Source organism: Boleophthalmus pectinirostris, unplaced genomic scaffold, assembly GCF_026225935.1.
Source record: "Boleophthalmus pectinirostris isolate CB_2022bp ecotype Guang Dong unplaced genomic scaffold, ASM2622593v1 HiC_scaffold_21, whole genome shotgun sequence".
NCBI classification, from domain to species: domain Eukaryota; kingdom Metazoa; phylum Chordata; class Actinopteri; order Gobiiformes; family Gobiidae; genus Boleophthalmus; species Boleophthalmus pectinirostris.
The window spans coordinates 13,025,901-13,043,238 of NW_026571175.1; the positions used below are offsets into that span (position 1 = coordinate 13,025,901).

The following is a 17,338-nucleotide window of genomic DNA, read 5'->3' on the forward strand; positions in this document are numbered from 1 at the left end:
TTAGTAGCTCTGAGCCACAGGCGCCCAGGTAGCAGCCAGTCGGGCAATGGAGCTTTCAAACTGGGCTTCGCCCACGCCCACTTCACCCAGGCTGGGGTCATACATGGATGAAGGCGAGGAGACTGGCAGCGATGAGCTCAGGCTGGTGTATGAGGAGCCCCTTAGGAACTGGGAGGTCAGACCACCTGGTATAGAGCCTGATGCAGAACCAGAGGAGGTGAGGGTGGTGCCGGCCACTGACCACAGACTGGGATACTGACTGTGGGCAGAGAGGGGACCGATTTAATTAAATATTGACATTTCTGAACTATGATTATTAAGAGTATATTTGAAAATGAGGCTCACCTTGAGTTAGTTGTAGAGTTGGTGGTGTGGGACAGAGTGCCCATGCCTGACGAATTGGGGATTTGAAGAGCAGACCAGCTGTCATGAGTAGGCAAGCTTCCTGAGGTGTTGTCCATGTAATTGTCTTTAAAAAAAACTCAATAATATTAAAACCATGACTTTGCAAACCATTTAAAAATTAGTTATAAAAGACAGTAAGACTTACTTGTGCTGGATGTACGGTGGGAGTAGTGGCTGGGGTATGGAGCGGCTCTGTGGTTCCTCAGAGTGGAGTATCGTTCACAATAAGAGCCAGAGGAGTGTCCTGCTGAGCTGCTGAACTGAGGTGGGCTGCTACTGGGGCAGATCGGAGTCTGGCCAGGCAGGAACCATCCACCAACTGTGAGGTTCAAGCAAAAACATGAACATAACATAACACATAAATCTATTAAAAATATATTTTAAACACTGTAAATATAAAGAACCTACGTTGAGAGTAACCAGACTGCTGGTTGTCAGCGCTGTGATCTGGAACCTCTTTGTGATCACTCCTTTCCTTGGCATCCAAGAAAGCTTTGGCAAAAGGGTTGTGCTTGATCTTAAGAGCAGTGATCTGCAATGAAAAAATAACATAAATAAAAACATTTACTTCAGTCTTAATTTACTATACAGGTATTAAACGATAATAGAGTTTAGAAGGGTTCATTTACCTCTTCATTTTGATACGCTGTGACAGCAATAAATTGTGTCTCTGGAAAGGACTGGCTGCTAATCATCTTCTGAATGCCTCCAACTTTCACAATGTGAATTCTTGGCTCATACTTGTGCAGAGAATTCAGCATGATCTGGGGGGAAAAGGGTTAAACCAGAATGAGAATTTGCCATCACCAATATTTTGTTTTCTATAAAGATTTGTATAGGATAGGCCTATTTGTAATGCATCTTGCCTGTCCACCGCCGTTGAGTTTGTTAGACAGCTTGACTTTGCTGAACGACACGGGAGCTTTCATCCAGTGCGCTCCAAAGTTAGGTGAGTCCGGGTGAATGTACACGCAGCTGGGGCTCTGGGGCTCTGGTTTCCCGCCAGGAACCCACTCTCCGTTCACGTACTTCCAGCGGTTGTTGTCCGCGGCCACGAAGTCCAGCAGCACGGAATACATGGCGTTAGGGTCCAAGCCCGTGACACTGGCCCTCAACACGGGAAACATTCTCCTGAAAACACATGCTAGCGTTTTAGAACTTTTCTTATTTTGTGCCTCTAATGTGTCCTATGTGACATACTTTTATCAGTTTAAATATGTTCAATCGGAGTACTTAACGTGAGCTAACTAGCTTAGTTAGCAGAGGTTTAACCTATTCTTCCTTTATACCACAGAAAGCTTTTCTAAATGAAAATAATAAATATTAATAATAATAAAATGTTTTCGTTACCTTCCCGTTTTGGTGACTATCATCTCGTTGGTTAACTCTTTAAACTTTGACCACAGGTCGCTGTCCTCCAGGCTGAGCTTGATGTCCCGCTCGGACGCGTCTCCCTTCTCGCTGCCCTTCTGAAACTCGCTCTCCACGGCGCTTAGCAGATGCTCCAGGCGCTGGTCGGGGTTGGAAGAAGTCATGGTTATTTCCGACAAGTTTGAAGTAAGTGTCCAACACAGAGCTCAATGATTCCGGTGATAGAGAGAGGTATGGCCCGATTTATTCTGCCCTAGGCGCCGAGGCCGCGGCATTTAAGGGCCCCCAGGGGCCTCATGGGGAGTATGGGCGGAGTTTACTGCACACACCTCGCCTCTATGACGGTTCTCCAACCAGCGCATCCCCACTCAGCCTGACATGCACTATCAGCCAAAAGTTTGGACACACCATCTCATTCATTCTAGATATATATATATATGTTTTCTTTTTTTTTTTTTTACAATTTTTCTGCATTTAAGATACGTACGGCAGATATCACATATATGAAGCAATATGTGTGTAATTATTTGGTAAAGGAAATCGTTAACTAACTCAACTAAATATTTTTCGGCAAAGCAAAAGGTAACAAGAAAAGGCCACAAGAAAATGACTTGTGGCAACACTTGTGATTGAAGACAATGGTCTTCTCTCTGCTAAGACAGCATACCCAAACTCAAGATGTGTGTCAAAATTATTATTATGTAACAAAAAGTAGGCCTTCCAAATTTAATGGATAAAATTAACTTTAGATTTCACGTTTGAATACGTACAAACTCAACCAAAATCTAACAAAATTATTTTCATAGTCTACATATAGGGACTGTTGGGATTTTTGGTGTTTACATTATGCCAGTGTGAGTCTGATTTCCTACACATTCAAAGCTGGGTGTTTTAACAAAGATGAAGAAGCCTCTTGTCTTTGAACTCAGTTGTATATTTGAAAATAGAGCTAATCTTTTTGTTGTCTCAAATCCACATGGGCCCCGGCTTGTGTTTACTGAGTGCCAGCCATTAGAAAAGCCCAGTGTTCCTGTTGTGCCAAAGAGTGGACGGCCCACAAGTGATGCCTGCATTAGCATAATGGGCCTTCTGGACAACCTCTGGGGCTTCCTCATACTCTACAGCAAGGTTAGGATACACTCAGGAACTACTCTGTATTTTGCTTTTATTTTTATTGAAAAAAAAAATCAATAGTGAGATCTTAGAGTAACATCTTATTTAGTAGGACAGACTGCTGGACAAAATGCACTAATACAACATTTCCTTTTATCTGACCTTTAGATTTTTATCACCCCATTGTACACTGTGATTTTCAAAATACAGTATTTTTCATATTAATTCATCATTTTTCATAGGAATCTTCTGGGTTTGTTCAAGTAGCCTATACTCTTCTGAAGACATTTGTCTTTCACAGAGAAGAAAGACAGAGAAAAACAGCACAAACCAAGAAATAGTAGACAACAAACTAGTGCTGCTGTTTCTTTTTTATTTTCTACTGAAAATGTCATTCTTGTAACAGTTTGTCAGTTTATATTTTATATTTCATATGAAGTTCATGTGTCTTTTTGTCAATTCTGCTGCATTTAAAATATGAACTTTGAACAGAAACATAAATCAGTCTAGTCAAAACTGGCTATACTTTAACAACTGCAAAATTTGCAATAAGATATTTTCTCCAAATCATACAGCTCTGCCTCTGTCTTGCCCGTGTCTCTGTTCCTGCCTTCGCCTCTCCCTCTGCTCTTGTGTCTGAGCTGGATTTGGAACTAAGTGAGCTCTGCGGAGCGTGACTCCACTTTACTGCACCACTTCCTCCAGTTCCACAGAGGCCATAAATGTAAAGGGGATCTCTCACACCTTTCTATGCCATATCATTCAGCAGCCTCTTCCTCTTCAGCCTGCGTCTGTCTGTGAGAGAGAGTTTTATATTGGAGACAGAGAGTGTTAAAGACGCATACAGGACATACCCCCATTAAACAGGCCTTAGGCTCTACTCACCCAGCTTACAACACTATAAACTACTCTCTATGTAGGTTGCAATGATGGATGGTGAAGTTGGACAGTGCAGGTTTATAATGAGGGGCAGGTTGAATTTTACATAATTTAAGATATTAGTGGAAAACCAAAAGTCATCTACATCTATCACAATGAACTATGAAAGAAGGAAATTTGAAATTTATAATTTTTCCCTCAGCCTCAGCATTTGGCTTCTTAGACTAGGCAAACTGTTTATTGAATATCTTGCAATCTCCTAATTGTCTTCTAAAATATTTTTGGCATTTAAATTGTATAAACTTAAAAATCAGTTGATGTATCTCAGTAGTAACATTTTCAATATTTTGATAAATATATTTTATAAATGTGGGGTTTTTTTTGTACATCTTCAGGTTAGCTCACTTCTGGCATGAACTGGAGGTCTGGAGGACTGAAGGTGACTGGCAGCACCATCTGAGGTAAAGCCGTGTCTCCATCCCACAGTGACCGAACGTCTGCGCAGAAGGTGCAGTGTGCCTGAAGATCCCGTTGAGGTTTCCCACAGCACTCTGCTCCACCGGGCTCAGACCATTCTGGTAAGCACAGGGTTAAGCTGCGTAGCCTCTGCTCTGACTTGGGCACACACTCACCTAAGTGAGAAATATTACAGAGGGCTGGTGCTTCACAAAGGGACAGTTATAAGCAGGCATATTTTCCAGTGGGCTGGAGTGGCCTAAATCGGTAAACATAAGGAGGCAGATGAGTCAAGCCTGGGAAGAAAAAACACCCACTAAACGTACCGTAACACGGTGGACTTATCTCTGATTTATGACTGAGGCTGGTAACAGCACCAAACACTAGCTGTTGTGGTGTTTAACTTCACATAAACTTCTATAAAATAAAATGATGCTGTCCTACTGACAGTGTAATATTGTATTGTATATTTACTCACTGCTGAGTGACTAACAATACATCTTACATCATACATGAATCATTTTATCGTCAAAGTATTTTAAGCCCATGTAATTCACTGAACACCATTCAACACTAAAAGGTGTAAATAAAATCTGGAGCCCTCAGCCTTGTTCCAGGGCTGTAAAGCCTCACAGTCCTCCAGATGTGGATTGAGGCCTGGCCTTCGTCTGTCACTTTGGCATTTCCACTTCAAGTTCAGGAAATCTAAACTTTCCTCTTCTAATCACCCTCTCTTTGAAAAGGATAAAAAGAATTAGCGGGGACAGTAATTGCCCTCAGCCCCCGCCTGGGTTCTCTCTGTAGACGTAGGACCTTTAGCATGCTAATGTCAGGGCTCCATGCAGCAGATAGTTATGGCATTAAAACACAACTAATACTGTATTTCAGGGGGGCCCTGCGGGGGCCAAACTGGGTTTTTCAAGAGGTTTGGCTGGGTCTGCAAGTGAATGTTTACATTTATAGAAGTTTCTATAGTCAATTAGTAAATAAATTTTACATAAAATTGACAGTAAATAGCCAAGTCTCTCAAATGGCGCAATATTCAACCTGTAGCACACTTTGACCTGCAGATTAAAACATTAAAAAAGGGTCCTGAGTAAAAACAGGCTCATAAAATATGGATTTTGAGTAAGTAGGTAATTGGCATTTAGCTGTTGCAAATCTGCAACGTCTGCCTGGAGAGGGTTAATAATAGTTTTTTTTTTTAATGTAAATTCTATTTTTGTTACACTTTTTTTTTTCAATAATAATAATGTCCAAAAAGAAAAGTTTACAAACATTCTTCGTTCAATGGCACATTTCAAATTCTGACAACAGATGCAATGGCTCTATAAATACTTTCCATTTATGTATTTGATCTGCTTCAATAATCAAAACTTGTGCTCCACACTCCCTATACACATAGATTGTGATCAATATTACATACCACATAGAAATTATTTATTGATGTGTTTTGACAGGTGGCAGTGAAGCTATGTTCTTCTGTATTTTCCTCCTTGCAGTTTTGTTTTTCCCTGTTTCCTACTTTTTTCCTGTGCAGTGGGTGCGGGTCGATGTAAATATGAGCAGCTGAGGTCAGCAGACACTAGTGTGTGAGAAAACACAGTTAAATCTGCTCTGTGCAGCCCCCAGCTGTGTGCACACGCACACACATACACACACAGTGAGATCACTGGAGCCAGTCTGAGGTGAGGAGCCATGCTCTGGCTCTGAGCTCAGGGGACATTAACAAATATTAGCTGATATTAATCATGACCTTGGTTCATGGTACCGAGCCCCGCTGTCTGCTCTAGAGCACTTTCAGATCTGTCTATAGCTGATGTCCATTGTAGTGGGAGGGCAGAGGAGCCAGGGGCAGATCAAAAGAGCGAAGGCTATTTTCCACTGACAAACAGTAAGTGTCAAAGAAGACAGAGGATTAATGATAGCTGTAGCTCTGACATTATTTACCCAGAGTCAGACGTGTGTGTGACTTCTGAGCTCCACACTTCCCCTCTCTATAAATGCACAATTAAAATTAGAGCTTCACACAAAACCGCGTCACTTTTCTATGAATTACCAATGACTTCTCACCTAAAGCTGGCAGATATGAATGATGATCAAACAATTGAACATAGTGATATGTAACTAATCAGGAACAAATATTTAAAACATACAAGGTGACGTGAACTATGCAAAGATATAGAGCTTTGGCTGTGATACCTGCTGTTTTCAGCAGCATGTTCTGACTTATATGTGATGACTTTTACCTAACTTGTATGTTACATGAAGTTGCATACATTTTCTGATCATTGAAATAAAAGCTAATACGGAATTCTTTATAATTCTGAAAGAATATAAATTTCTAAAATCAAAACATTTAAAAAATATATTTTTTAATTTAAATTTCTTTATTGTGGAGATTGCTTGCTGTTAGTAATTATATTTTGGTACATTAGTTGGCTGTGTACTGTGATTGTGGTCTCATCACTTTAAAAGTCTGAGCAGAGACCAGCAAGATTTTTCACAGCTTTTACTGATAATGTTGCCAAAATAAGACAAACAAAGATGAACATGATGGACTGACCGAAAGGAGGTTGATAATGCACTCTTAACTAAGTAATTAAGTAATTAACTAAGTTATTAATTATTTCAAATCATATTTTAATGCAACTGCTCTTCTCTGTAATGTACAGATGTAATAGAAATGACCTGCACTGCACAATTTTGGTGTTTCTCTGATTCTATACCAATGCCCATGCAGGATAGTTTGGGAGCTTTACCATTGTTTCAATGAATTATTTTATTCATAAAGCACATTTCATACATATTTTGTTATTGCACAAAAAGCTGTTGTGAGGCAAGAAATACATATACTTTATTTATATACTTTGTGTGCTATTTACGCTGATGTAGCTCAGTTGGTAGTAGTTTACTCTCTGGTCCAAAGGTTGATGTTTCGATCTCCATTCCCACCTGTGCAGTCTGCATCATATTGTGTGCTGTTGTGTCCTTGTGTAAGCTCTACCTTACTTTCAGGGTGACTGGGTTAAGTTATGAATGTGCATGTAAATGGATGTCTTCTGCTCCTTTATGAAAGTGTTTTTTGTATTTTAAATAACTTATCAAAGTTTTAATTTACTTCTTCCTTGTTTGTGATGATATTGTTAAATCACACATTTCGTTCCCTCTGAGACTGTCAGCTACTGCCTGCAGACTGGAAATCATGGAGCTCTATAGGTCCCCAATGCAGTGTGGGGGCCTCTGCACCATAAACCAGAGGGGGTAAACAAAGGGGGCTGGTCTGCTTTTACTGCCTTCCCACGCCAGGCTAGCAGCATCAACTGGCTGGAAAGTGCTACCTGGGACGGAGCAGACAGCCAATCTGAATGCATGGTCAGCAGCCCAGGTGTACAAACAGCAAACACTTGGCCACTTCAAAGACTCTCATTAAAAGACAATAGAGACAGTCCACAATCACTGACAGGCCCATTAGCAGACAGCCCAGAGGACTGCCCCCTACTGACCAGGCTCTGTAGGTTCCTGGCTGTGCCCTTAGGCATAATGACATCACTTCATGTCTGATGATACTAATAAATAATATTGTCTTGAGATAAAGACATATAGCTGAACTCAACAAGAATTCATTTGATAGGAATTCTGATTCTGATTTAGTCAAATGGTTTGCAGCTTTCTAAAATCACCACCAAATTGCCCAGCTAGTTAACAACCAGTAGCATTTGACATTTTTCATGGAATGTCACATTATTTATAGCTGTAAATGTAAGTCATTGTGATTGTTATTTTCTCACAGCTGCTAATAAGTACTTGAGTTAATCCCTCTTTAATAGCAGTGGACTTGCCTCAAATAAGAGATGCACATTGAGGAGGTGCTGTATGCCCCACTGTACAACTGTTGTTTGTCTGCATTAGTCAGACTACAAGCTGAGGACGTCATGACTGTTCTAACACAAAGCCACAGCCATGTAAACCTTCTGCTGCGGTGGGTGCTGCTAGATGCCGACAGCCTGGGAAAAGCCTATGTGGACTTACAGACTGCTCAGCCTCAGCTTTGAAGGGGCACCCTCTTTGTAGTTGGCCTGGAGATGGCTTGTTAGTCAGTAAAAGTGAGGGTTAAATGGCTCCCTAACAGGAAGCAGTTTACACGGTGACGCTCAACCTGCCTGTGGCCCCATTGTACTCAGCCCCATGTCCCACTTCATTACCATTTCCATAAGAAAGGAACAGTAATTGCCCCTTTTCTTCTGCTGGCCCTTCATCTTGGAGTGTCTTTTTTTACCCCCCTTTTTCCTTACTCATACCCTTGTTGCGGTTTGTCTGTGAGAAATACACACACTCCAGCGATCTCATTTGCATCTTTTATGTATGGCATCACTGATCCACCAAGATAATCGATTATTGAGGTGATCTTCTCCCGAGGCCCTCATCTACATTTGTGTTATCAGGCACTTTTGAAGAGACTGTAAGTAGGTAACGTGAATATAGTATTTTAATAGAATCAGACCACCATGTTATACTAATATTTTTACACAAAAATTTTAATCAAACAAATCACACACATATTAACCTAACCTTATTCGTGTTTTTCATAATCAAGATTTAGAAAAAAAAAAGCTAAATTATTATGAAAATGTTGCTTACTCTTTCTTTCTTACTTGGGTTATTGTGCAATTAAACAATTTACATTGTAAAACAAAGTCATTCTATTTACTACAAAATTCTAATATAATTGATGGCACAATTTTTTTAATTAAATAATAAGATCAAATCAGTCAAAATCATAATCTTCCAGTTTGTCCCAAAAAAAAAAATGTAGAATTTATTTTTTGGCCATATTGCCCATCCCTAAGTCATGTCACTCAAATTATACCACTGGTTTTGTATTCACAGCACACACCCAAAAGCCATGCTTCTATATATATCTCTCATATACCAACACGAATGCAAACTGAATGGAACCGTTTAGTTCCCTTTATTATATTACCAAGAATATAATATAGATTAATTATGAAAAGAAGAATTGCTAGTGTCCGTAGCAGTTAGATGCCTGTGGGAAAAGCTCTAATGTGTTGAGGTACGCATAGAATCAGCACACTCATAGTGCAGCTCACCACTGCCCTGTTTGACCAGGCTTTGAACTCTGAGGTGCTAAGAGTAAAATGCATGGCTATATTCGGAGGGAATGAGCAGTGATTAATTACTGCTGTGTTGATCCATACAAGAACGCAAACATGCTATTTCACACGCACAGCCAGAGGGATCCTTGTATCCTGCTGAGTATTCTCACTTCCCCCGGTATTGCAATGTCTGGTTTAAAGCTTACAGAATTCTACAGAAAAGATCACACCGTAGTAAAAATAACATTAAATCATCAGGTCATGTGTTGTGCTGTTAATTTGTATTAAGTATGGATGTGATATGTGTGCTGTTGTGTTGTGTTGTTGTGTTGTGTGAAGCCTAACCTCCTTGGGTTTGTCAATAATACATTTTAAAAAGTAATGTGTAATGTAATATGTATTGTTTATGATACACAATATAATTTTAGTTGTTTATTATAATTATATAAATATTCTATTACAATTACTGTAAAATATGTATAAAGCATACAATACAATTTATTTATTTATGTAATAGTATTTTAAATCTGCTTATTCCTATTTAATAATCATCCAACTCTATTTAAAATTAATAATTGATCATATTATGTTATTTTTAGTTGCCCTTACTCCTGTAGGCTGAAGGACCTCTATTATACTATTTTCTGATTTATGTTATAATGTTGTTTTTGCATCAAAAACATATCTGGATTTGCGTTTTGTTTCATTGACACATACGACACAAACCCTGCATATTTAGGCCAATTTTTTCTCTCAAACGGAAAACTCTGTTCCAAATGTGTTTTCATGTAGCCTAATAATAACCATATAACCTACTAATATAAGACATGCTACACTGTGTTTTTAAACTCCATACACCTTTACTAGAATCATTTGGAGTTTAGTCCTGGAATTGCTCATGTCTACTCAACTGATACTAAAACTACCACTACATGACATCACAAGGTGATGAGAGCATTTTGAGCTTTGGAGATGTAGACAGACTAATAATAAAAGGTTACTCAAACATGTGTAAATTCTAACATGGCTTAAAGCTCACATGAATCAATTTTGCATAATTTTGGAACATAAATATAGACTTTTATTTATCACAATTTCTTTTTTTTAATTTATGGTTGTTTAATATAGTCAAATTATTAGCATAATTTACAGCATATAAACAAGAAATTAACCAAAAAAGCCTATTAACCAAAAATAGGCTTTTCTACTAATCCATATTAGTATCTAATGTATTCATCAAATCAAAATCCTATCTAAATCCAGTTTAATTGTCATAGTTGTGGTGTAATTAAAAGTGAAAGCAGATTGGCCCATATTGGCGAGTCATACCCAGTATTTGAAATATAAAAATCAAACACTTCAGTTGTGTCCTGGCTCGTGGGTTGCCTGGTGGGAAAACTGCAGGTAAACGCTCGTGTTAATGTAGAGGGGAGGGCTAGGGGACACCCTCTGTGACTTCAGCTGTTTTAATCTTGGCCCCATGTGGACCCCGACAAAGGAGCTAACTCCGAATCCCCGTCTGAGCCTTTGTAGCTGAGGGAGCCAGCAAGGCTGAGGACACAGGCTGCAGGCTCACCTCAGCGGGCCTCCTCTTTATTTGCTTTGGAAATTGACAGGTATCATTTCCCATCATGTCATGAGAGCGCTAGAGTCTTCCTTATCAAGCGGATCCAAACAGTCACACACTTGTATATTGCTCTATTTGACAGTCAGCTAATACAATAATTATTAAGTTGTTATGATTGTATAGTATAATTTGAATTAAAGTATAGACTAATATATATTAAAAATTGAAAAAACACACACATTTCTCTAAACCTATAGTCATGGTTCATGGGATTTCACCCATGAAAACCAATGATTTTGTATGACCTTGGCATTGGGCATGGAGTTCTTTAATCATATTTTAATAATGACACATTTTACATACTATAAAGTGCTACTAGTTTTACAATTTGTTTGTCAATTAGTTATTTGAGTTTATAGCCTATAGTATGCCAGAGTTGTACCTATACCATGCTTTAACAAATAGAGCCCTTTCTTCATTTGCATTTGAATATCTAATCATTGCATTATGTAACAAGGTTTTGAAGACTGATGGACTCCTTGTGGCACTGTAATACTTTCAGTAGCTATTGTTTATGTCTGTTTCTATTTCCAGCAAGATGAATTTGAACACATAGCTTTGCTTTGGTGTTCTTGTGAGCAGATCCTGATCCAACACCAATCGATCCATTGTTGTAAGATATAACACTTCTTATCAACTTTGTCAAATTAACCTTTTGTTTTATTGTTGGAGTCAACAGCAACAGTTTCATGTTCATTTGAAAGTTACTGAAGTGGTGATCAGTGCTGACATCCTCTGGTCACAATCTGCACTTTCTGCTTTGTATCTATATTAAGTATTGTGACAGTGTAAAGTAGAATCTTCTTAATGTTTAAGTACACAAGCTGTTCATTAATATGGGCATACACTAGTATTAAATCTATTTGACATCTTCTTTTAGCATCTGGTGTCACTCCTCCTTGCCTGGAAGACTCACAGCTGCTGACACTCTTTCAAGGTTTGGCGACATTTTCATTGATCCTGCAGTGATCGTTGACTAAATGCCCCCCCCAGTGTTTACTGCAGACAAGGGCCTAGAGAAAAACATCTGTACAAATCAGATGTGGAGAAGTGTGCTCAAAGATCAGCACACAATCTATCTGTTGACAAAGTTTAGCAGACAAATAGGAAGACCCAAACATGGGCATTGACATCCCTGATTTCCCTGCAATGAATTTCCAAGGAAACTAATTATATTTTGTAATCTAGATTGTTATCCTCACAGCACTAATACTTCAGATGCATAAAATATTGTGAGTGGAATCATTTTCACCATTGCCAGTTTAACACTAATCAACATATACCTGCAACTGCTGCAATACATTATTTAACTATAATCTGCCCCAGAAATGTGTCTTGTTTTTTTTGTTTTTGTTTTTTTATGGATATATGTGGTTTATTTCAGTACAATAAAAAAGAGTTTAAAATTGGGATATTGTGAAGATTGAATTGTGTCTTTGTATTATTATGGTTTATATTTCCATGATTACAATCTTGAGTCCAAGTGCAGGTCTCCCTATAGCATTAGTTGATGGGTGCCAGGCCCTTATGTTCTCGGGTCTGGAAATAATGCTTCATCACCCTCTAGTGGCCAGCTGAGATACTAACTCTCAAGCAGTAGCACACCTCAGGATCAGCTTCTTATATTATAGCTGAGTGAAATAATAAATTCATTGTGCACCGCAATCATAAAACATTGCATGTTTCTCCCACTACTATATTGATGACAATACTGACAATAAATATGCTACCAGTCACATTCTGAGGCACTGGGATAGCACACGTCTCCACTTTCACTTTTCAACTCTTTGCTTTGTTTCCATGAATACCACCCTGCAAATCAAATTACAGACATGAGCTTTGTGAATGATTGATATAATGTGACAGCATGCTGTGAAATGACTATGGGATGTTTTATTCATGAGGTGGTTAGATAAACAATAAAATCTCGGCAGAAACGTGAACACCCGCTGAACAATAGATTTATGAAAACAGCAAACATATTATGTTGTTTTGAAATAGTTCATTCTCTGAGTTATCACCCCAAAATGCACATAGTTTCCCAGTCTGAGTGTAATTTGAATTCTAGAGTCAGCAGCAGGCAGAAAGTGGGGCCTCTTTGAAGATTCAGAGTTCAAAAGAGAAGCATTTTCCCCACATCTGATTAGGTTTTATGGAATATGTTTAAGAGAGTTTGCATTCATGTCCAACCTCATTTCCTTAAGCCTTGTTGCTTGAATGGGACACTTTGATTTGCACTAGTGTCTTTCACTTGGTCCAGACCTGGACAAACAGATGCATTAGCTGCCTAATTGCAGAGATTACCAATGAGATGCCATATGAGTTACCAGGGTGTCTTCTACAAATGAAAGCCCTGGTCAATTTGCATGGGAGGTAATTGAATCGCCCTTACTGAGGGGGAGAGGGGGACGTGCTAGGCACTCCAACCGAATTGGCCTCCACAAGAGTGTGGCGTGAAAAGCCACTTTCAAGCACTGTATACCAAGAGTTTGCTCTCATTCATGTAGAGTCCACTTCTCCTGGGCTGTTCCCATCCACTCCAGTGTTGTTGAATGAGTTGCGTTCTGGGCTCTTATATTAAAATGACCTATTGGGCCTTCATCTGGAAATCCCGAGAGCTGGCACTGGAGGGGCAGAAATGACATTGTGGAAATGAAGAAAAGCATGTAATGTACTATTGTACTGGTTGAGGTTTAGAAAAATCTAATTACAAGTAACAATGTTTCATGAAGAAGAAAGAAGCATTTTTGGTACAATATTATCTTGTTGTCTTGGTTGTTTTTAAAACACATTCCAAGACCAATGTGAACAATGGTCTAAAAGTGATATTATATATATATGATATAGCCTACACAAGAGTGAAATTGTTTTGTCTGACATTTAGATACAATTTCTTGTATGCTTCTATCCTGCATCATTCTGTATATTTTGCATGTCCAGAATGGAAAAGCTATTTCCTCAGTCTTTGTATGATGAGATCCGCTGCATCAGGCTAAATGTCAGCCTATTTCTACCTGGAAATGTTACGGGTGCCCACATGCTGTTTCACATATAGTCTTAATAAGAATACTAGGAAAATAACAAATGATTATTTCGTGGATCATGAGAGTTCACACATGCATCGGAAAAGATATGACTATTGAATATTAGTAATGGTTAAAAATGTGAACATAAAGTTACAGTGTGAATCATACATCTTGAACAACTTGTGTTGCTTTACAATAAGGATTCATTAGTGAGGTTATTACGTTACTGTACCACCCTAAACTTTCAGTAGGGGGCAATATGGACTGTTCAACAGGAATTATGACTTATTAAAATAAAGCATGCTTAAGACAGTTATTTGCATAATATACCATACCTGCTTACATTGAAGAAATGAGCATTTTAAACTGTTACATATAACTGTCAGAATGAAAGAATTAATGTTTACATTTACATGTTTCTTTTGTGATTTGAGGGCCCATAGCCTGCTCTTATTTATTTTTAGATTTGAGTCTGAAAGGGAATGAGCTCGATTGCATTTCTAAGATTGACAATTTTATGCTCCCAAATTAAAAGAACCTTCTGAATTAGCAAGATAATTGCATGCAATCTCCCTTTAATGAGCCTGTCAGTGATTACGGCCTGTCTCGAGAAGGCCTATCCATGGTAGGGGAGGAGGGAGGGGGTTACATGCTGGAATGAAATGTCAATCATATTAGCATAAGTGAGTAAATTGGTGCGAGTAGCTCATTGTCAGAGAGAATCAGTGGTGATGCGACACCCTTGGACCCGTGGAGAGGACAGCCGCATGGAGCAAGGAGGCAGGAGGACATAGGAAGGGAGTGGGCCAGACTCGGAATAATTACAAGTGAGCACATGGCTCTGTCAGCTTATGAGACATACAATTATTACCTTCAGTGCTTTGTGGGAAGGGAACAGTGTATGCAATAATTCCACTCTATTTGCAACTGTGTTCAATTGTTTATCATTTGCAGCTGCAGGCTTAGCTTAAGCTAAATGGTATCCCAAGATTTGACTAAAGGAAACAGAGCTTTATACAATGCTTTTAACACGTTTCTTAATATTTGTTCAGGACTTTCTAGTGGGGAATTCCTTAGCGTCATCAATAATCCTAATATACAAGGATGAAAGAAAGCAAAGCATTTCACAGCCTTTACTGTAAAGGAAAAAGCCTTAAGTTGGGAAACACCTTTGATGACATTTGATGATGTTTCAACAGTATTTCTTTCTTTCTGTATTTTTTAAAACATTTTTTAATATAAAGTTAGAAGCACAGCTATCAGCAACATGGCGCTGAACTTGCTACTACAAAATTTTTGTAATTGCTATTTGACAACTTAATTATGTATTTTTGTGTATATTTGCTAAATTAAATCTTATATATTCACAACCTTAGACTACTCTCTCTATACCTCACACAGTCTGTTACAACTCCCTCTGCCCTGCTTCCCACAGGCACGAGCCGAGGAGTGTAAATCAAGGCAAAATTCCTCTAGTTCGACAATTCATTTGTCCATGGGCTTGTTAGGCAGCAAGGAGGAAAAGAGAGAGAGCATGTCAATAAATCATCTGACGCCTGGCTATATTTATGCCCACAGCAATGAGTTTAACAAGGAGAGCAGTCCTTGAAGCAATATCCTAAGTGGCACTTCATCCCTGTCTCCCTCTCCCACCCGACTCATCCCTCAGGAGGCTGATTGTCAAGTGGCACAAGATGCTTCGACAGAGAAAAGATCGCGTCTAGTCGTTTCTCTCTTTCGGCTAAATTTATCCCATGAGCCAGAGATTTGGAGAACTTCATTTCCTTGTTCATAATTAAACTCCTCCACCTTAATCTGACCCAGCCATGCTCCTGCTGGAGTCGAGCCCAGGCTTCCCGTCGTGCTTATTGAGTTTGGCTTATTGCTCGGATCAGAATCGGGCATGCACTTTAGTGCCCACTGTGGGTCACCACTTACAATTAATTTCACCTATCACGGCTGGTCTAGAGTTAGTTTGATGGACAGATTGTGCACTAATGTTTGGACATTATAGTTGCAAGGAAGTTAGTTATACTTGAGTGCCTTAAATTAAAACCTCGTCATGCAACTTTTAGCCACAAAATACAAAAAAAAAAAAAAAAAAAAAAAGTCTTAAAAGTTTAGAAAAACATGCTTCCTGCTCGTCTCCATGGATCTGCTGTTCCTTTTGCTATAATATTTCAGAATATGACATAAAACATATCTATTTCTATGGGAAATGTTTCATAGTGGAATCATGCAAGTGACATGCTACTTCCAGAAAATCTCCAGGTGTTTCTTTAAAATGATGAATCTATTTTCACAAATTTCACCTATATTTACAGTCTATAGAAACATTTTGCATTAGTTTAATTCTGTTTAGCAAGCATGCTGTTTTGTGATAAAGACAACATTTTAAACTTTCAATAGTTTGTACCTGAGGAAAACAAATAAACAAACAAACAAAAAGCAGTGTATCTGACTTGCTGTTAAGATTACCTACACATTCTGTGTTAAATAAAAATTCTCTCCTTAACATTTAACCATGTACTAAATGAATATACAATCCTATAAACAAAACTTCGTGAATTATATATGCTAGTTTAATATATAATGTATATATTAAAACAGACAGCAAATAGCCTATAGCAATAACAGCTATTTTTCTGCACCCGTTTTGCTTATCCACTAGGTGTCACTCATGAACCAGTAGTGTCCTGTTTCCCACACTCTTCCACCCACCTCTGCTTTAATTACAGCCGTGAAGGAGGGAGCTGTTTGTCCTATTCGCTCGGCATAGGCCATCATCACCCTTCAGATTGAGATAGACACTCTTGTTTGCAGTCGGAGCAGTTCCCAAATCAAGAGTAGCGCTCGACTAAATAATTGAAAAAGCAGCTTATTGCGGTAAATCAACTCTGAAAACAGCAGCTGCCCCAAACCTTCATTGCCAATTATATCATCTGCTTAAGTGGTCTTATTATGAAGGCTATAAGAGAATGAGGGAGCATGATTCTCCCTTTTGATTATTACAGATAGCACTGGCAAATGCTTCTAATTGATTAAAGAAAATCAAAGTAACTTGTGCTTCACTTTATGAAGAGCTAAGAGAACATCTAAAACCAAATGCATCAACTTTTCAAAAGATGTGCATTTTTTGAACATTTTGTCCTAAACTGCTTTGCTATTTCTTTTTTATTTAATTATTTTTTTGCAAATGTGTTTGTTAGAGAACTATTTTACATTATTTTAATGTAATTTGAACATACCAGGATATCACATATACTGATACTTAAAAGCAAAAACAGACTTTTTCTATGTCAAATATTCCGAGCTCATTGTGTTTTTGTTGCAGCCTTTTAAAG

At 38.5% G+C, this 17,338-nt stretch overlaps 1 protein-coding gene across 1 annotated transcript; it reads right to left on the minus strand.

Moving 5' to 3' along the window:
* tbxta (T-box transcription factor Ta) lies at positions 1-1,940 on the minus strand. Its single transcript, XM_020932833.1, has 7 exons — positions 1,756-1,940; positions 1,272-1,536; positions 1,035-1,169; positions 814-937; positions 551-724; positions 346-469; positions 1-259 (listed from the first exon to the last, which is right to left on the minus strand). Exons 1-7 carry the CDS (start codon positions 1,938-1,940, stop codon positions 1-3), a joined length of 1,266 nt encoding a protein of 421 aa, XP_020788492.1.
* Positions 1,941-17,338: the final 15,398 nt, after the last annotated feature.